Here is a 21,449-nt window from a genome sequence, read left to right on the forward strand (position 1 = left end):
TGCTGTTCCACTCAGTCACCAGTCGCCATACCCAGGTCGGTGCTTGAAAGGTTTGTCAGATACTTTCCAGACGCAGTTCTTTTGTCACATTAACTGTCAGAAACGTGAAACATTTATTAGACTCAAGTTCCCACTAAGGAGTCTCATACGAGTGCTCCTCCTCCCCTCCCTCTTTCTTCCTCCTCTTCTCATCTTTTCTCCTTGTTCACTGTCTTCGTCAAACGAGAACCACCAGCTCCGTCTGCCCCAGGGGGGGAAGACGCAATGAGACAGACAAGCCTCCAAAACTCTCTTCTCCACTTGACCACACCAGTGGAAGAAGAAGAAGAAGAAGAAGAACCAATGGCAGCGTCGTTCCAAGACATACACACTCCAGCAGTCTTGGCTTTCTCCTGTGGGGGGCCCTCCTTGACTTTCCATTTCTAAAGTTACAAAGGGCGCTAACCACACCACACAAATAGACACACACACTTTCTGTTTCCCTTTTTGAATGAGTCCACTCAGTTACTATTGTCTTCCTTCCAAGAAAACTACTGGAAGAGAAGAAACACACATGAACATATACAAGCACACACATGTTGGCACGAAAAACGTTGGTTTGCAAGCATACACACACATACACACACACATACTGTATGCGTGACTGCACACACCCAGCAACTATATATATATTCACACACACACACACGAGTGCAACGGGGGGTTTAGAGGGAGGAAGCCCACAACATAAATATCCAATTACCAAACACATCAAACGCACAGAGGATGAAATATTGATAACTTTGAGACATTTATGTAATCCACAATGGTGCCTTATATAAGTGTTCCATTTTGCAAGGAGAAGCACAAATGTGCAGGGTGGCATTGTTTTCCTTTTTTTTTTTTTTTTTTTAACATCACAGAAAAAGAAAGAAACTGTTGTATGTTGGCAGACAACAATGTGAGCATATGAGAGAAGTGGATGAAAGCAGTCAGACTAATGTGCTCCATCTCTAGCTCCCTTCATGTTAAAGGTCCGTGTTTAAAGTCTGTGTAAAGGCAGTTTCCTTTAAAACACATTAAATATGTTGGAAAATAGTTGCTGAAAACACGTGAGAAGACTTTGAAGGATATATTACTGAGATGTGAAGTTAGAGGTTCAAACAGTTTTCAGGATTTTTGTGGGCGGTCCTTAAAGGGTGGCTCGATGACACGCTGAGGCCACCCTGAGCAGAGAGATAGAGATGAATTCATCTCAGCTCAGAGTGTTTCAAAGTCAGTCATGTCATTTTCTGACTCATCTGACACGTTTCAGTCAGCTTGACCGCTCCCATGAGTGTCCAGGACTGTGGGGGCGTGTCCTCTGAAGTGATGAAGCCACGCCCCCACAGTCCTGGAGCTGAGAATTCATTTTTACCTGATTTTGACACCTGATTTCATAAAGTTGTCGATATTTTTAATCATTCAAATTTGACTGGGTGGTTAATAACACTTTCTTCTTTGGTCTGACAAACTCAGAACACAGATTTATTCTGACTTTACATAGATTTAATCACCTGAAAATAAGAATCACTTTTATATCTACAGACGCAGAAGGTCCTCTTCCAAGGAGTCCGCCATGTTTCTACAGAAGCCCAGAAGGAGCAAAACTAAACACATGTCCGCCATTTCTTCTTCATGCTTCTGATGCTGCTAACTGCACGGCTAGATGCCACTGAATCTGACACACTGGCCGAGGCAACGCTTAGCAATCACTCATCATTATCATACTATCTCAACAACAACAACAAATGAGAATGTAAGCTAAAATAGTGATGTCTTCATGCAGCTCTATTTCCGTCCTGGATGTGCGTTTATGAGGGGGAGTGACTGGGATGTTTTATTTGGCAGTTCATACGCGGCTGTCAATCGTTCAGTGATAAAGGCTGCTCCAGCATATGGACCTGACGGGGGAGGTTCTGGGCTTCTGTCTGTCTTCACTGCTCAGCTTTTGAGCTCGTGGATCACAGAGCCTTTGCAAAAATTCACAAACAAGCAAGGAAATGTGGATTCTAATTAATTGTAAATTGTCGCTGCTTGAAGAGGGGATGCTGAGTGATGTGCACATGTATAGAGTACACGCTTGTGTTTTCCTGCGCGAGAGAAAATGAGAGGAAAAAAAAACAGGGGAAAACTGAATAATTTGACTTAACTTTGGTGCCTTATCAACAAGCCACTCTTCATGGTTTTTCCTTTGAAACTGCAGTTCCCCACTAAGGCCGAATAAATTAGAACTCTAAATAGGAATAATAATGAGAGCATACATTATTCCCGTTGTTGGTACTGGTTGATGTTGTTGTTGTTTGTGTCGGCAGGAAGGCTCAGATCTCCATATATGCAAAAAAAGGTAACTTCTCTGCATGTTTTATAAGTTTGGTGGATCATTTTAATGGTGACCCAAAAAGATGTCCTAGATATTTGGGGAACATCCTTTTGAAAAATTCCTGAAACTACAGACAGAGAAGGGAAGAGCGAGAGGAGGGAGAGCTGCGATGAAATGGAACCTCTCCCTGTTTGTGAGTGACACATAATTTCTCGGGCTGAATCAAAGACACATCTCTCTTCTGACTACAAAAAGCACTTAATGTGTTTAGTACATTCCGGAGACACGGCAGGGTTGTGCGATACATGACCTCGGATTCAACCGCTGCAGAGCGAGAGCGAGTGTTTAATCGTATCAAAGATTATTGGCCATCATTATTAATGTCCGTTTAAAGTCGACAGCCCCCTCTGCTGGCAATGACCTCAACCTGAAGAGCCTCTTAACCCTTCAGTGGGTTTAACAAGCCCTTCCTGCTGCCAGTTCAAACACTTTTCCATTACTCCGGAACCTCAAGTGGCCCTTTGTGCAACTGACCCTTCGGAGTCTAATGTAAAAAAAATGTTACCTAGTCCACTGTGAGCTCGCACCATTGGCTCAAATCAAGTGAGGTATGGTAGATATGAGTAAACAAATATTCATCTAAGCAACCTGCAAATGTTTTATCTTACTACTGTGTCCAATCCTGAGGAAGGTCAGACAGTCTGTTTAGGATCCCCTCCTGCAGTCTGATTGTATTTTGCAGATTTAAAATGTAAAACATGAAACTTAAAGCAGCCACATAAATATGTATCTGTAATAATCATTGCCTGCAGGTGGCACGTGTTCAAAGAGTGCAGAAGTAATTACTCTCCTTGCCTGTAGATGGCGCACGTTGGCATGTCTACATCCGCACCTCTTCACTGCAGCTGCTGTTAGTTTTTGTGCTGGAAAATGAGATACGACTGGAAGTGCAAATCTAGACATTAGAAAAGAAGACGTGCTGCATGCGTCTGCAAACTATGAAGGCATTATTGTCCAGCTGTCAGAATAACAACAATGCTTTGTCCACAAATTTCATGTTGACAGGATGAAAAAAGTGTTTTTGTTGCATCAGTTTAACTCTGTTCGAGTGACTACGTGCCGTATTTTCCTCCTGCGGATCTGTAGTTAGCATTGTGAACCAGGGGTTAGTGTTGATTACTCACCTCCACCGCCCCCTTTTCATGGAGAGCACGTCTGAAATTCCAACATTGACATGTGAAATACAGACAGCAACTCCTATGGACTCACAGCACTGCACGGGGTGCCACTCCTCCTAAGTCCTAAACATAGACCAGCCACAGAAGCTACACAGCCGTGGAGCAGTTTTACTTTCAGCGCACACACCACAGTGTTTGTTTTATGGATCGAATTTACAAGCTGACATGCAAGAAGGCCTCAAAAAGTGCGTGTAGCAGCCTTCATGTGATTATATGTGTGTGTGTGTGTGCATTGAGACATAGGGGCAAAGAGGGTAAAGTGGCTACGCATACGTATGTGGACGATACAGTATGCATCGTTGTAATAATCCCAGTCACAAGCCAACAGTATGAAGTGCTACTGCCTGGTAGCACAAAGCGCAATGTGAAGCTCATGTGACTGTATTAACCTTTCAGACCTAATCTCCTGCAGTCACGAATGAGAGAGAATGAGAAAAGGGAGAAAGAGAAGGAGAGAAAGATCAGACAATTTAGAGTTAGACGAAGATTTCAAAAGAACGCAGCAAAGTAAGCAAAGAAGAAAACAACTCAGACATGTCTGCTGCTCCTCTGAAGCCCTCAAGTCTCAGTTTCTATCTCTGGTTTGCTTTTTGAGACGGAGAGAACAGAGGCTCTATGATATGCAGAAGTGCATTTTTGGTTTGTCAAGTAAATCGAAATGAAGCAGAGATCACTGCGTAGCACCCCCCATGGCTTCAAAAGCCACACGAAGACCACAGAGAATAACAATGACACGCTCTTAGACAAACACTGACAGTGAAAGAGTCTCTATTATTTCCGTCGTTTTATAGCAGACTGTCAGCGTTCCTGCTGAGAAGCCATCGCGATAATAATAGACACTTGTTGGTCAAGAAGTCTCATCGGTTCCATGACAGGTTTATAGTTTTATCACTGCTGCTCTTTTGGCATGAGAGTCAATGGTGTGTCAGGATCAGCTGATTTCATTGAAAAAGGCTACATTACAGCTGCCCAGAGGGGAGACTATTACTGTGAAGATCACAGGGCAACAATGTATGACCTACCAGAGGCATGTTATTATTCTCAAAGGAGAAGAGGAGGTGGGTGGTGAAGGGCAAACAGATTTCAGACATGGACACATGCACAGAGATCTTTAACTGGAGGAAACATTTGCAACTTTGAACTCCATTTAGTTTGAAACTAAATCACCAAAACTTTCATCTTTATTTCCTCCCTGATCATGACATCAATGAAAACAGCTATTAATGTTTAAGTTTGAATCACTCTATTCATGTTTCTACAGTTATTTAAGTCGAAATTTAATTAAGTAGCTGAAAAGTGTAAAGATGGATGGTGAAAAAAACTCGATATCTGGGCCTCCACTGTTTGTAGTTTCTCAGTTATCTGCACCCTCACATTCACCGTTATTTTGGTGAAAACTGTCAATTATTATGATAAATATTGGCGGACCCCCGGCAGTACCTTTGCGGACCCCTAGGGGTCGTGCACCCCTGGTTAAAGACCCCTGGTCTTAACATTAATAGACAAATCTGTGATTGCAAAATCGAGTGCCATGACGTCACTTGTTGGTTTACGGTTTTTCCATTCAGAGGCCTTGAATTTGGCATCACGGCTGTCGCCATCTTGGGTTTTTGGAACCAGAAGTGACCATATTTGGACGCGAGCGTGGATCTGGGAGAGATGCACATTGCTATGCTTCTCTTCTAAATCTGACTAAGAACCTGTGGACACGCCATGGAGGCGTAAAGCATACCCTACTTTATCATCTATTTTACTCTAAAATTAATATAATAATTTACAAAATGAGCATCATGTTGTTTAAAGAAGACTTTAAACTAGTGATTGAGATCATACACTGATTATGAAACTGTTTACCGAGGTAAAAAATAAAGTGGGAAGTCGTGTGATTTCCCCATAAGACTCTAAACAATTAGATTTCTTCGTGCAACCTGTGGAGTCGCCCCCTGCTGGCCATTAGGAAGAAAGTTCCTGCGTTGGCTCTGTCCACTATTTATACACTCTACAGTATATGCAAAACACAGTTGCTCAATCTCATGCAGAGAAAATCTAAACACACAAGAGTCTCTTGTGCACTCCTGGGATGTCTCATTGACGTTAACCTGGATATGGATATAAATAAATACCTGAAACACAAAAACTCGGGGTCTTTCATCGCCTGTGGAAACACAGCTGACACTGTACGTTTACAGATAGATCCCAATTAACACAACACCTACTTCCAATTTCCGTGTATTCCTACAACTAACCAACGGCACCGTGAGCGAACGGGGGACGCACTAGACATCCATGTAACATAAACATTCTTTGTATTGCGTAACATGATAGACATGGATGTCTTTGTTAGATAACAGTTGGAAACCATGAGGCATCACTGTGCCGTTCTAATCCTAGCTATGCGCACAAGACTGCTGACATAGAAGTACAGCGTGTAGTGTGAAAGTGGAAAGAAAGGGCATGTAAAGTGACTCACCTGTAACACACACACACACACACAGGAAGCTATTTCATGCCTCCTATCTAATTCGGGAGAATCCTGCTTCCTATCAGGTGTGCTGTGATATTATTATGAACTTCTGCCGACAGTATCCTTGTATTACACTCAGCTCTACTTTGTGTAGCTCTATGTGAAGCCCTAATGGGAGCATCACTCATGCCCCAAACTCACAGCCCACCTATAATTGCTCCTCTGGAGTTCATTGTGTGTGTGACATGCCGCTCAAGCTTCACCACAGCCCTTGTAAGGGTCTCGAAAGCATTTAACACTCAAGTGCTACTTTACTACCCCTCCGACTCCCATAGAGACACCTGGTGGTACGGAGACACCTCAAGGGTGGCAATATTTAACATGGCGATGTTTGTTTTTTCACCCTCCCCTCCTTTCAGCGTCACCTGCCTATCATTACCCTCCCAATTTACCGTCCAACCATCCGGAGTCTACACACTCCGTGTATGTCTTGCGGTGGCGTACACACACACCCCGCGCTTCACCCACATCTGAGCGAGATCTAAGGGGACGAAAGGAACGTAAAGAGTGTTTACCTGCAAAGACTGGGATTGTTTTGGAGTATTTCTTTTGTATGTTTTCTCTGACAACATGGAGTACTGCGTTCTGAAAGGATTCTTAGTGGTTTTGTTGATACAACACTGCATGTCTGAAGGTAAGGTGGCATTATGCAAATAGGTTTGATTGTCTATGTGGTGGTCTTTGGGTTTTGATTAAAAGAGTAGCACCTGCACACCACGAATTTGGAGAGCCTTTCACTCATGTGTGCACATATTTCGTAGTTTGAATCTATAGGAATGAAAGAATGAATTGATGGGAAATAGGTGCTTTGTGGTAATTATGGTGCCACACAATCCATGGACCTGAGTGGTATCAATACTGCTCATAGAGTCCAGGTTTGTGTGGTGTTCACAGCCTCTGCAAAACAAGACAAACATTTGATACTATCTCCTTAGGTCCATCTACCTCCATCCAATCCTCCATGGTGGTTACCCGCCAAGACGGCTCGCCCCAGGACCCAGAGCTGACCCCTGCAGAGGTGGCACCCATGGTAGCCCCTCCTAGCCTGAAGGAAGTGCAGCAGGCTGTGCAAGAGGCCTCGGAGCAGGTGGAGGGTCGCGGAGCGGAGGAAGTGCTGAAGGAGCTGCTGGAGAGGGTGGTGGAGGCAGCTCTGGGGCAGGTGGAAGGGGGAGGTGAAACAAAAGCAGATGAGGCAGCAGAACAGGAGACAGTTGAGGAGGATGCACCGGGGGCTGAAAAGAGAGGAGTTAGAAGTGACACAGAGGCAGAGGTGTTGGAGCTGCAGGCAGTGGAGGAGGAGGAGGTGGAGGGCGAAGATACTGGCACCAAGGCGGGGTACACTGGTGTTCAAGAGGAGCAGGAAATAGCAAAGACGGATGCATTTGATGATGTTGCTGAAGAGGAGATTGTTGAGGGGGAGGTTGAGACTGCAGCCGAATCTGTGGAGGAGATGACAGCAGGGGAAGCGGAGGACGTGGAGGTTATAGATGAGTCTGTAGACGCCAAAGTCAGTCATGAAGTCGTAGAGGAAACCGCAGCTGCTTTGAAAGAGACAGGAGGGTATTTGGAAGTGGAGGAGGAGGCAGGGGAGGAGGACAACAAGGAGCAGGTTGAGCTGTCGGAAGCAAAGGGAGCAGCTGAAACAGACACAGAGGAAACCACAGCTGCTGTGGAGGAAGCTGTAGGTGGAGAGCCAGAGCAGGAGACTTTGGTAGAGTCTGACCTTGGTCTGGTAAAAGGTGATGGGGAGCAGAAAGAGGATGTATTGGGAAAGGAAGAACTTCTAGAGGTAGATGAAACGGAAGGTGAGGTCATAGTACCGTCTTCTGATAATCATGAAATTGAGACCACACAGACTGTAGTAGGAGAGCCGGTGGAGGAGGAAGAGGTAAACATAGTGAAGGACAACGAGACACCAGAAACAGAGGACGAACGAGGCCATGTAGCGGTGGAGGGAGGAGGTGCTGAAGAGGTACAAGCAGAAGGTACAGAGGTGGGGGAAGCAGAAGGGGCTGACATAAATGGAGAGAGTGTCACCAAGGAGGAATCAGTGGCGTTGGTAAATGAGGGGTTGGGTGACCAACAAGCAGGAGAGGAGCAGATTGCTTTGGAGACGTCACATGGCAGTGAAAAAGAGGATCAAGGTGAGAAATGGTTCCAATCGGGAGGGGGGGAAAAAAAAGCAGAAATGTTGGGAACATGTTTGTGTAAAGGAATTTAAACTTGGCTTCAGTGCTGAACATCTTTCAAATGAATCCAAATCTTCTCTATATCCCATTTTATTAATAATCTCCACACTGCAGCTGCCTCATTCTCTTTACTTCCTTATCTAATAACAATATAAAATGTTGACGCATGTAAAACCTGTTCAGAATGTGGGTCACAAAAACCTAAAACTGCAATGGTATTTATCTTTTAACGTTCAGTTATTAGACTCAGCAGCTTTGGTTAAGCTTGCATTGTTTGCATCTTAACCTACTTCTAAGAGAGGAAAGCTCTTAAATGAAGATCATAAGCTGCTTTAATGCACTTTACAATAATACTGGTTACCAGCTCATGTCCTGACACACTGCGGTGAAAACATTCAGCTGCTCTGGTTTCAGATGTACAGTCAGGTTTTTGAAATGTCTCCACAAGCTTTTGGTAGAAAGCACTTGAGAAAATGTTTACTCTGAGTGTCTTGACATGAACATTAATTATTTATCACTCGAAACTTCTAAAATTCTCTTAAAGCCCAATGATTTCTGTAAAGACTGATGAGTCAAGTACACATTCTGCACTGTACAGACACTCCGCTTCTTTGAGTCAGCCTACAAACGAATACAAATAATGATCCACCTGCTACTCTCGGCTGCAGCACATCTACGCATTATTCTACATTCCATAGGTCCACTCGACAAACCTTAAACCTTGGCCTCTTGGCTTCATTTTCATGTGTGTGTCACATACCAAACCCCTCTTCTAGAAGTGCTGGTGATCTCTGCCCCAGAGCCTGAAGATGCTGCTGGCGCGGAGAACCAGGCTCCCACCACGAGCCCATCCTTAGGTGGGGTGGAGGCCGAAGAGAACACCCTTAGTGAGAAATCTGACTACGGCAACGAGATCATCACCCCTACTGATGACCTGTTGCCACATGACCCTATGGAGGCCCAACCTACACTGGATAATGCAGTGAAGGATGTTCTAGTTGAACCCCCTCAGGCGCAAGGAGAGGAACCGGGGGAGGCCAATGAGCTGGTGGAAGATAAAGCTGGAACTGCAGGTAAAACAGAAAAAAAGAACTGAACTTTAAAAACGATCTCCCGCAGTTCTCAAGTGAAGTTTCAGAACTGCATATCACACTATAAATGGGCTTGGTTGTATATCACAGCAGATTTTCTGCAGCTTAAAAACTTGGGTAGAACAAATAAGAAGAAAACAGATCATGGCGGTGGTTCTGCCAACAAAACATGCAGATGGCCAAGTTGACGTTGTTCCATTCGAATAAGCAGCAGTGGAGCACACACTCCACACACTGGTGGGGGAAGACCAGAAAGTTGGGGACCATCTCGTCATTATTATGATGGGCTATTTTCTGCCTCGCTAAAATGGATGAGGAGTATTTACTTCATACTCTTTCTACGCCCCGATGCATCACACTCATGCCCCTTGGAGCGAGCGTAATTTCAAACAGCTGGATGGTAGATTAAAAAAAAAGATACTTTGTCTCTGAAATGTAAAGTAGATGAATGTCAGAGCACTGCTTCCTTTATGGGCAGCTGATTCAGTTGTTGCAAAGCATAGATTTATTGTTTTTGAAGTGTAAATTGCTGCATTTTAACCTCTAAATCCAATGCCTCCATCTTCTTCTTCTTCTTCTGCCTTAATGTATCTGTTTAGAGACAAATGAGCTGGGACTGGAGGCGTGGAAGATTGGGGCTATTTCTGCTGCAGTCTTCCTGGTTTTGGAGACTGTTGTGATCATCATCTATATCATTAAATGTCGTAACAAAAACAGGTAGGTGGTGGCACCGCTTTCCGTGTGCTTAATCAACAGCAACGCTCGTTTTAAAAAGAGTTTGACAGCGCAAACATTTTCTGAAAGTACAGTCCAGATGTCCTTTACTTTAACTTTGAGCCAATATTATTCCCTGCCATCTTTTCATATCATTTGGAAAGGCTGAGCTACATTGTACATCCAACAGCCCCGTGCAAAAATAGATTTCCATTACAACCCTAATCTTACCATACTGTAGCATGATTTTTTTTTTTTGTTCTAGCTTTAGTCTTTGCAAAACAGATTCTTTTCATCTCTTTATTTATTTATTTTTTTATGAATGGAAATTAAAATAATACTTAGTCTGCAGCATTCACACAAGTACCAATCGTATCCCAGTGCTTCTTCTCTAACAGCTGAAATAAGCCATCTGATTGCTCGCTGTAGTACCGACAGCGCCACAATCACAGATGGGACTTGCAGCAGTGCTGGTCGTTGATTGCTTCTCATGTTGCCCAAGCTGCAGCTAACATTACCACACTGATAGATGATGACATGAGGAGACTGTGCACGGCATTGCTTCAGTACTTCTCTGACAGAAAGAGAATATTCTCTCTGTGTTATATGCTCGGCTAGTTTCATGTAATTTTTTTACCACATGGCCCAAATGCAGCATGTAGTTACTTTGTAGAAGGGCAACAGTTATATTTGAGATTTCGTGTGTTTGTGTGCAGCACCCTGACCCAACAGCGGGCATGCGAGGAAGGGTGTGTTGAACCAGAGGCGGCTACGGGAGGCGACTGCAGCGACGACACACTGCCCGTAGGCAATGGGGACACTCAACAGTATGTTCACATGTAAACATCTATCTGACATCTTTAATGGTTACACACACAGATTCATACTGATCGGATCAGGTCCAGTGCTCCTTGACATGGACTTTTTCCCAAATCTTTTTGATTTCTGCTGGATAGAAAAACACAAACACTTCTTCCAAAAGATATACCGCCAAGTAAATTCAATAAAACAAAGATCTCATGGACAGCCTTCACAGATTGAACATAAGGATGAAGATTTCTAAACATTAGCATCTTCGATTTATTGGGAGCGATAAAAACAGTGTGCATGTCTTTTGTCTGATTTCAAACCATTTCAAGGTTGACACAATCTCGCTGAGCTCTGCCTCCCACATTCGCTCTTAGAGTCTGATTTTCTGCCACTGTTACAGTATCAGTCCCCTTGTCACTAACACCAGCCGGGTGTCAGACGTGTCCATTGTCAGCCGACTAAACGCAGCGCGCTGACCTGAAAAACTTGCGGTTCACAGGAACCATCAGTTGTGTGCTTCTCAGCTGATTCCCTCTCCACCCCCAGGCTGTTTTGTAAAGCTATGTGCTCAGTCGGCTGCTCGCTGGGTCACATGAGAGTGTGATTCCTGTGAACCCAGAGCATTACTGTGTAACACCACTATTTTTCCTAATCAGGACTAGCAGGCTCAGATCAGTAATGAGCTAAAAGTGCTTGTATGTATGTGGGGAGTGAGGTGCAACGTGAAGTGTACATGCATGTGCTTCTATGGTAGATCTGCATAGACACACAGAGAAATCCGCCGTGTAACAAAGCAACACTGAATTATTAAACAGTCGGCGGAGGAGTCATCTTGAAATGTGTCCTTGTTAAGAGACTTTATAGCAGCAGTGACAATCCAGTTGTCATTGAAAGACGGAATCACTAAGAACACGCTGCCGACGAACACCAGAAGTCACTTTTAGAGCGTTATTTAAAGTCAGCGGTGTCATCGCAACGATAAAAAGCACTTTTTGTACGCGCAAAGGATGCAACGCAAACAAATTCGAGCGAGCGTACGAACTGTGAAAGTCACGAGAAAAGCCTGACGGAGATCATCAGCGTTCACACACTTTTAAAACACTCGGGATGATATAAAGTCGTGCAAAAGGCAAAATGGTGGTTTTGAAATCACAAGGAAGGACTGCATCTGACTTCGACCGTGCTATCATCCCGAGGCAGACCAGCCGAAGTGTCTGACAGCTGTTGAACAGAACTTCTTTTATTTCTCCTGAGAACTTGGTAACTTGTAGCACCATTACAGTTTGGGGGACATCACGGAGACCACGTCCAGGTTTTAGACAGTCTGTGGGAAAGTCACGGAGACTACGTCCAGGTTTTAGACAGTCTGGGGGGACGTCACGGAGACTACGTCCAGGTTTTAGACAGTCTGCAAGGACGTCACGGAGACTACGTCCAGGTTTTAGACAGTCTGCGGGGACGTCACGGTGACTATGTCCAGGTTTTAGACAGTCTGCAAGGACGTCACGGAGACTACATCCAGGTTTTAGACAGTCTGGGGGACGTCACGGAGACTACGACCAGGTTTTAGACAGTCTGCGGGGACGTCACAGAGACTATGTCCAGGTTTTAGACAGTCTGTGGGAAAGTCACGGAGACTACGTCTAGGTTTCAGAGAGTCTGCGAGGACGTCACGGAGACTACGACCAGGTTTTAGACAGTCTGCGAGGACGTCACAGAGACTACGTCCAGGTTTTAGACGCGGGGACACAGACATGGAGGGTTACTGACCATTAAATGGGACTAAAGTAAAATAATTAATCTGAATCTCCTCATAATTTTATGACATAAAATGCTTTAGATCAAGAAACAGCTCTAACCTGACCGAGCAAAGATTTAGATATGAAGTGTTTCTGGCGGGATTCGTGAGGTTTCAGCAGAATCCTGCTGCACACCGCGGCCAATCACAGCGAAAGGAAGTAACGAATGACCACGATGCATCCTGGGCGAGCCCTTCAGCGTCACATGCTTTATACATCTGGAATGACAATTAACATGGCAGTTTGGATACCCTTGAGGGTGAATCAGCGAGGGCACGTTAACGCGCACGCAGCACTTTTAAACATTATTTCATCCAGGACGCCGTCACCTGCAATTAGTCAATAATGTCGAGTGATCTATTTATATCTGGGTGTGTCATTACCTCCGAGCGTGTCTCCTTCCACCGCGGCTTTGTACGCTTCTCCATCTGGCGTAGAAGTCATTAAATAAACCTTGGAGTGAAATTATTCGCATTTTCGAATCACAGCACCATATTCAACAGCAGCTCGAAAGCCATTACGGACGCATTAAATTAAGTTTGTGTTTTGAAATTTTCCTGATCGTGTCCCATCAGAATCAGCCTTGTCTTTGTTTTCAAGCAGATCTGTATCAAACAGCTTCCCTGATTAGTCCTGCTATCAAACAGCCGCCATCTGCCCTTCTGTCCTCTCCACCAGGATAGCAGCACTTGACCCATGTGATGTGGCTTCAACCCTGGCCCAAAACAAAGAGCAGCACGAAGAGGAGCATGTGATACCCATGTCTGACCTCCCGCCCAGCTCCACAGAGGAGTCGGCCAACACTGGACCGGGACCAGACTCCTCGCAAGACCTCAGGAGTTCCATTCTCTAGGGAGGACGAGGCCGGGGGGGTCCAACTGTTTTGTCTGTTCCTGTTGCATCTAAATAAAACCCTGCAAAAAGCCACTCTCCATCCCTGCAACCTTTTCCAATGTACCCAGTAAATTTCCCCTAAATCGTTCAAACCAACCCAACACAGACTGCCTTGGATTCTGACTGTAAAAACTGTATATGTAACACATTTGTATCCGGTGATTGTGTCTGTGTGTGTGTGTGTGTGTGAGTTGTGTAAACTGAAAGAAAGACTGTAACACAAATGTGTGGAAGTGTGGGAGTGTGCATTAACAGGTGAGCGCACTCGAATGCTGCGAATGAGCGAACACGTGGAGCACGTTTTAAAAATGCATGTGTGTGTGTGTGTGTGCAAATGTGATCAAACAAATTTTGTGAATCTGTCTGTGAAGGAAAATTCAGCACGAAGCTGCTGAACACGGCGTAAAAAAGGTATGAACAATTTTCCAGTTTTTATCAGAAACTCAGTGCGACTCGCCGAGTGTGCAACGCTGGCCCTCACCAACAAAACATGATTTTTTTTTTTTTTTCCACTATTTGAGATGAAGTTTAAAACTTTGATTTCATTTTTATTCTACATAACCTCACCTTTGTATCATCATTTACGATTTGAAGAGTACCAAATTAAAATGATAATGTTGAATTTGTGTTTTGGTTCTTGCCTCCCAGCGTGGATTTTTCTTTTAATACACACAAATAAAAAAATTACACGGGATAAATGACTCATTTGTGCACACGGATGATCAGAATCCCCCCCCAGACGCCTGATAACAGATAACAAACCATCATCATATTTTTTTACTGCCTCAATATCTACTCAAGTATGTTGAATGCGACCACACACACACACACACACACACACTGAACAACACACTCTGGCGTCATCCCGGTTATGATCACAAGGCATATGAATGAGAATGTTTGAAAAGGACTTGAACCCTCAAGTGTATTCATGTGTACTGTGTGTGTGTGTGTGTGTGTGTGTGTGTGTGTGTGTGTGCTTACACAACGTCTGGTCATGCGCTCAGTAGCTATTTAAGCCAGGAAGCAAGAACAGGCCGACTCTTGGGGGGGCTTCAGTTCTGCAGACAGAGGAGCAGCATGCACAGTCAGAGGTAGGGGAACACGTTACACTGATGAATGCAACAAGTCTTTCTTTAACTTTTGACAAAGTTAGATGATGAAAAAATGAAGTTTTAATTCGAGCTGAGGGCGTGCAGGATGCTGCATGTGTAGCACGTCCGGTCATTCATTCAGCATCTCTGCAAAAGTGTCCAAGTAACTTTTCAGTTTCAGTCACTCCTTCATTCATCGTCTAATCAACAAGCTTCAAAAAGACAAAGCAAATCTAACTCAAAAAAAAAGGTTGACGCACATCATCTCTCGCCGTCTATTGTTGAAAGCATTTCTGAACATGGAAGAGTTGAAAGCTAATGGCTTTGTGAATTATGAATAACAACTCGTGCTGCCTGCAGGGGCGTGTAAGAAGTGAAGTTTTTTGGAATAATGTTAAGACAATTGGCTTTAACAAGTAAACACAAAGCGAGCGAGTTGTTCTTGAAGTGTGCGTCTGCAGTAAAATGAAATTTTTTGGGGCTTCAAACGTGTGCTAGGAAAAACTCTTTCCCCTCACAACCCTGGACATCTTTAGAAAAAGATGGATGGATGTACCTAACACGCTCACCTTTCCTTCTCTCTGGATTTGGGCAGCATGTGGACCGTGGGCGTCCTGGCGGTGACCCTGTGTGCCACCCTAACGCTGGCTCAGTTCCCCCGGGAGTGCGTCACCCCCGAGGGGCTTCAGAGCGGCCAGTGCTGCCCGTCTCTCACGCCCGGGGTGGCCGGGGATGAGTGCGGCTCGAGCACAGGTAGGGGTCAGTGTGTGTCAATCGCTGCAGACAACCGGCGCCACGGGCCCCAGTATCCATACGCCGGGCGGGATGACAGAGAAAGGTGGCCCCTGAGATTTTTCAACCGCACCTGCCAGTGTAATGGCAACTTCAGTGGCTACGACTGTGGGCGATGCCGACACGGGCTGACTGGACCAAACTGTGATGAGAGGATCTCTGTTGGTAAGAGAACTGATGCTGTCTAAGATCAATACCTCATTCTTTACCCTGTAAGATCTCACAGGGCCTCAAAGATGTCGGAATACAAATCAGTCAAGGGAACGAAGGCAGGATTTATTGTTCGAGAAAAGAAATGTCTGTGTTAATTTTTAATAACATATTTCTTTCCTCCCCTCTTCCTTCCTCTCTTCCTTCCTCCCACACCTCTCCTACATCTCTACAATCCCTTCATGTCTCCCTCTGTGTTCTCCTTCCTCCGTCATCAAACTCCCTGCAGTCAGGAGGAATATCATGCAGATGAGCACAGCAGAGAAGCAGGCGTTCGTGAGCGCTTTGGACCGAGCTAAGAGGACCGTGCACCCTGACCTGGTCATCTGTACGCGACGGTGTGTTGTGATCATATCAAATGCTACAGTATTTAACACATTCATGAGTTTTAAAGGAAGGCTGAGCATTATTCGTGGAACAGACGGTTTTGCCCGAGGTCCTGCACACTCTGGGTCTGGCAGTTGAAAGCTCAGTCACGGTAGCTGTGGGTGAACGCATGCCAGCGTTTTTAAAAGTATCAGTGAAATCATGAAATCACTCATGGCAGCTCTCTGTTTGAGCTGCAGGTGGAAGAACAAATTATCAGTTTAGGCAGGAGTAATGGGATTTATAATCTTCTAAGTAACACTACATAAATCTGTGAATAAGCTCCTTCCGAGTCAGTTTGAGGATTATAGTAGATTAAAATTTGAAGTCATTCACAGCTGCAGGTAGGAGAAGCCTTTTAACCTCCTAATAAAAAATAATCATTTCATTCTGTGTTAACGGCCGAGCCCAGAATCTCAACTACAGGCCTCACATGCAGAAATAAAGCGTGTATCAGTTTGTAGTTCCTGTGTCCTCACACATCGAATCCACCGACCTGAGTTTGTTTCTTCATTGGCAAACAAGAGCATGAGCAGGGCAAACAGAAGGTGACGTTTCCCCTGCTGCTCCTGTCATCTGTAGGTACCAGGAGGTGTTTGGGCCCGATGGCAACACCCCGCAGTTTGAGAACATCACCATTTACAACTACTTTGTCTGGAGCCACTACTACTCAGTCAGTAAAACCTACCTGGGGGCAGGCCAGAGCAGCTTTGGCGGCGTGGACTTCTCCCACGAGGGCCCAGGTTTTGTCACCTGGCACCGTTTTCATCTGCTGCAACTGGAGAGAGACATGCAGGTGAGGAGGAGAGGGGGAGGAAGGGAGGAAGAGGAGTGATGAAGAAGGAAGTGAGGATGGGAGAAGGGATGATAAGGGGGAGGAAGGAAAGAGTGTGAGGATTTGGAGAGACGGATTCCTGTCCTGGAGGAAAAAAGGGGAGAGCAGGGAGAGAGGAGAACATATACCGAGTGGAAAATTGTAAGAAAGTGAAGCACGGGGTGAATGAGAGTGCAAAGAAATGTATTTTTTACAGCAGCATGTATCTATTGATCCCTCCATGACCGTATGCAGGACATGCTGGGCGACCCCTCATTCGCTCTGCCCTACTGGAACTTTGCCATCGGAGGCAGCGACTGTGACATCTGCACCGACGACCTGCTGGGAGCCAGGAGCTCCTTCGACATGAACTCCATCAGCTCCAACTCCGTCTTCTCCCAGTGGAGGGTCATCTGCGAGAGCGTGGACGACTACGACACTTTGGGCACCGTCTGCAACAGTGAGGAGGTTTTTTTTGTTTGTCTGCAGGAGCACGCGTGTGCAAGAGGGCGGCGTTGATGTAGAGTGTAGTCTCAGCTGCATCAGGAAAAAGAGGGCAAAGAGCTCATAAAAAGAGCATGTAGAACATAAGCTGCTATAAATAATACCTCACAGCTGTTGTGCTGCATTCGATATTGCTCGCTATTACTACAGTTTGTTTGAAACTCGTCTTGTTAAGCAACTTCTTCTCGGTCGCTGTGTGCATCCAAAGTACCACACAGTGCTGATTTTGAAAACACTGCATCATTTTTCAAATGTTAAAGGGTCGGGTGTGTAAGATTTAGGAAGATCTGTTGGCTATTAGTATGTTTTCATGAGTGTATAATCACCTGAATATAAGAATCGATGTGTTATATCTACAGTGAGAGCGGGTCCGACAAAGCAAACGCAGATCTCGATTGAGTTTTTTCTTACATGCTAAGAAGTAGAGGGCGAGGCGTGGGAGAGTATTCAGTCGGTTGCAATTTGCAACTTCACCTCTAGGTGCCACTACATCGCATTGTACATGCTGGGCCATTAAATCCCAACAAGCAACTCTCACTAACGCTGTGAAAATGAACTTTAGGTGATCTACTGCAAACACATTAAGTTGAGGAAAGGGTTCTCCATGTGTAGGCTGTATGTAAAGACTCTGAGGGATTTAGGAACACGTGAGTGACCAAAGTGTGAGTGATCGGTCTCAATAATCCCCTTAGAGAGTCATGACAGGCCTCGGTATTTCCTGCGTCAACAAGCATCGCCTCCTTAAACGAGGTTACAGGGGGCGGGTTTGCCTCATTCCTGCCTCATGTGCTCGCTGAAGACAGGAATCCAGCAGTCGACTGATTCCTTTGATCTGTGGGAATAATCTTCAAACAGACAAGTCAGTTATGTAGCCTTCTGTTTATGCACTAGTGTGTGTGTGGGTGTGTGTGTTTGTGTGTGTGTGGGAGTGAAAACACACAAAAATAAAGAAGGAAAGAGATCATGCATACAAGAGGGAGGAAAAAAACTTGTGTTCAGTCACAGAGCACTCACTACTGTTGACTTCTGGTGAATTATTTAAAAAGAAAAGTGCCATCCTGTCGTGTTTAGGGGCTGATCAAACCAGTTAAGACTCCTACGTGGAATTAGGGGAGTAATTAAATAATGATTTTTAATCATCCCTCTTCCCGCTTTGCCTGCGAGCTGTAACTGTTGTACAAACTGGAGGTGATTTCATTTCACCTGCGTCAGATAATATTATCTCTGACCTTGGGTTCTTGTCCTTATCACCCAGGCACAGAGACCAGTCCCATCAGGAGGAACCCAGCGGGCAACGTGGCTCGACCCATGGTGCAGAGGCTGCCAGAGCCCCAGGATGTGTTGGACTGTCTGGAGCTCAACACCTTCGACACCCCCCCTTACTACTCCACCTCCTCCGAGAGCTTCAGGAACACCATTGAAGGTGTGTGTATGTGTAACGTTTCACATTCAAAGCAGCATTTTTTTATTTTTTTTTTAAAGATTTAAGATTTTTCCTGTCAACCATAGCAAAGATATTCTGGTTCAGTCGAGCTCAGCTCAGACTACAAAGCTGCTCAAGTGCTGTGTGAGTGCACAGATACGAACGCGAAGCCAGAAACACACACACACACACACACTAAAACCCTCCACCCACATGCACATATGGTAAGCTCCAACACGGCATTTGTTGTTCCTAATTTTGGTAAATCAGAGATTTCTTTAAACGCCTTTGTTGTTCTGTATTGTCAAGGCTACAGCGCCCCCCAGGGGATGTACGACCCCGTGGTCCGCAGCCTCCACAACTTGGCTCACCTTTTCCTCAACGGGACGGGCGGACAGACTCACCTCTCGCCCAACGACCCCATCTTTGTCCTGCTGCACACGTTCACCGATGCCATCTTTGACGAGTGGCTTTCCAGGCACCGAGCAGGTGCGCGCAGATCCAGAAATGTGACCCACTCTGGAGGATGAATGGATGTATAAACTTACTTTTTCTTGGCTCATCCTGCAGGTGAAATAGTTTACCCTGAGGAGAACGCTCCTATCGGGCACAATCGGAGATTCAACATGGTTCCTTTTTGGCCTCCTGTCACCAATGCGGAGATGTTTCTCTCTGCCCCAGAAAACCTGGGGTACTCCTATGAGGTCCAGTGGCCAAGTGGGTGGCAGTCCACACACACACATGCACACACTCAAATCAACAAAAACCCAATGACCCTTCTACTCTCTTTCCACAGCTCGTGCCTACACCTTGTCTGAGATCATCACCATAGGCATCGTTGCCGCGGTGCTGGTGGTCGCGGTGGTGGGTGGCGTCATCGCCTGCGCCGTTCGCGCCCGCTCCTACCGCTCGGCCGAGGCCCTGGAGCCGCTGCTGGGAGAGACTTTCCGACGCTACTCAGAGGACGAACACAGGTTCGGCAAATCGCAGTCTGTTGTCTGAATCCGCGCCTTTCCAGAGAGGCCTTAACAGTTTCATGCATTTGTTGTTGTTTTTTTTATTCCCCCAAATTCTTCTAATAAAGTTGAACTGGCTTTGAACCCAGAATCTGTGTCGGGATATTTGCTATAAATTGCAGGGCTGGTGGAGTCTGGCAGATCTTTTGTTTTTGACACATGCAGCAGAAGAGATCGGTCTGCAAGTCAGGAGGTCAGCCAACCTGGAGCTGTTCAGCTTTTAATGAACAGGCAATGTGCTAGTCGTAGACAATACAGGGGACTCTTTCTCCCCTGCAGTGCTGCTTCTTCTTCAGCTCCCAGCTACATGTTACTAATATGTTCATGCAAAGTGCTGCGTCTGTAATCCCACGCCCTTTCATTCTGCACTCCAATAATACGCCATATGGTGCAAACAGACCACGGACAGGTCTTAATACTCGAGGCCTTTTTGCTGCAGGCGTGAAGTTGCTTGTCTGAAGCCCGAGGCTAACAAGCAAATCAAACCACATACATTTAACTTCGCCTCTCACCAATGAGTCAGATCAAACCCCGTGCACATGTCCATGTCTTCATGAGAGAACAGAACACACACACCGCCCCCATGTGGCGGTGACACATTACTGCGACACAAGGTAACACTTTATAATTAGGAGACAAATCATATAGTCCATCATGATGCATCACGTATCCCTGATAAACAAGTGATCAACTCATGATGGTTTGATGTGATTAGTTCACACTTAATAGCCCAAATAACCACTTGGTATGCGACCAAGTGCATTAAAGTTTATATATATATGTGAATGTTGTGCCTCTGACAACCAGTTTCACATCTCTAAGAGAACAGATTGTGCTCCCAGAGAAGCTGTGCAACTATATTTAAGTTTAAAAAAGGTTATATGTAACTGGAATCCAGCGAAGTCAAGACCAAAATATCTTCCTGCGTGACGGGAATGATGCCGCTTGGGCTGAATGAGACCCTTTGCTGGAGCAAAAAGGAGCAAGTGATGGAACAACTCACATATGACTCAGGATTTTGACAACCACGAGCTACAGTTACTGCTCATAAGTTTACATAACCCATGGTGAAATTTGTGCCGTATTTCTTGATACTGCATATCGGTGGCTTGCACTTTTCTGTGATAGTTAAGTTTCTCTGGTGGTGCCTCCAGGTCTCGAAATTCTTGGATTGTCTTGCATGATCTGCACGTTTGGGATCAGCCTTAAAACGGCTCATTGGTGCTGACAGGACCTGATGGCAGCTCCAGAACTTTTCAGAACGTTTTCTGCTGAATGGTTCACTTTCTTTCCCCGTCAGTATCCAGAAAAGTCAGTGCACCTGGATGAAACGAGCAAGAGCCAAGGAACTCAAGGCACAGGTGTGGACACTTACCTTTAATGGCCATTTAAACATGCTTCATCTGACAACTGTCGAAGAAAACTTTTCTCCATGATCAGTCCAAATAATGTAGATGATTTATATAATCGATAAACTTTAAACTCTTGACGGATTGTTAACCCTAACCATAAAGCTGCTACATACCTTCAGACACACTGTTCACATCTGTGAGGAGCAGGGTCGGATAAGTGGCACACACCTGTTAGTGACGAGTTCAGTGTCAGGGTCATGTTTGCATGTGTTCACCTT

General features: G+C 45.2%; 2 protein-coding genes across 2 annotated transcripts; both read left to right on the plus strand.

The window, feature by feature from the left end:
* Nucleotides 1-7,064: 7,064 nt before the first annotated feature.
* On the plus strand, nt 7,065-14,208 carry LOC104930935 (A-kinase anchor protein 12). Its single transcript, XM_010745832.3, has 5 exons — nt 7,065-8,247; nt 9,069-9,365; nt 9,983-10,100; nt 10,814-10,924; nt 13,385-14,208. The coding sequence occupies exons 1-5, from the start codon at nt 7,065-7,067 to the stop codon at nt 13,557-13,559; spliced, it is 1,884 nt and encodes a 627-aa protein (XP_010744134.3). The 3' UTR covers nt 13,560-14,208.
* A 397-nt stretch (nt 14,209-14,605) lies between these two features.
* tyrp1b (tyrosinase-related protein 1b) lies at nt 14,606-19,903 on the plus strand. The gene is made up of 9 exons (XM_019256342.2): nt 14,606-14,694; nt 15,290-15,651; nt 15,926-16,034; nt 16,645-16,858; nt 17,132-17,336; nt 18,636-18,803; nt 19,113-19,292; nt 19,374-19,520; nt 19,600-19,903. The coding sequence occupies exons 1-9, from the start codon at nt 14,681-14,683 to the stop codon at nt 19,803-19,805; spliced, it is 1,605 nt and encodes a 534-aa protein (XP_019111887.1). The 5' UTR covers nt 14,606-14,680; the 3' UTR covers nt 19,806-19,903.
* The last annotated feature ends 1,546 nt before the right edge of the window (nt 19,904-21,449 follow it).

This window comes from Larimichthys crocea, chromosome X (assembly GCF_000972845.2).
Source record: "Larimichthys crocea isolate SSNF chromosome X, L_crocea_2.0, whole genome shotgun sequence".
In the NCBI taxonomy this organism is placed as follows: domain Eukaryota; kingdom Metazoa; phylum Chordata; class Actinopteri; family Sciaenidae; genus Larimichthys; species Larimichthys crocea.

Excerpts from the sequence above, each read along its gene's own strand:
- LOC104930935 (XM_010745832.3), top strand. The coding sequence starts at position 7,065 with ATGGTGGTTACCCGCCAAGACGGCTCGCCCCAGGACCCAGAGCTGACC. Across the intron at positions 9,366-9,982 it reads AGATAAAGCTGGAACTGCAG|AGACAAATGAGCTGGGACTG; the intron begins GTAAAACAGAAA and ends GTATCTGTTTAG. Across the intron at positions 10,925-13,384 it reads GGCAATGGGGACACTCAACA|GATAGCAGCACTTGACCCAT; the intron begins GTATGTTCACAT and ends CCTCTCCACCAG.
- tyrp1b (XM_019256342.2), top strand. Across the intron at positions 16,859-17,131 it reads AACTGGAGAGAGACATGCAG|GACATGCTGGGCGACCCCTC; the intron begins GTGAGGAGGAGA and ends GACCGTATGCAG. Across the intron at positions 17,337-18,635 it reads TTTGGGCACCGTCTGCAACA|GCACAGAGACCAGTCCCATC; the intron begins GTGAGGAGGTTT and ends CTTATCACCCAG.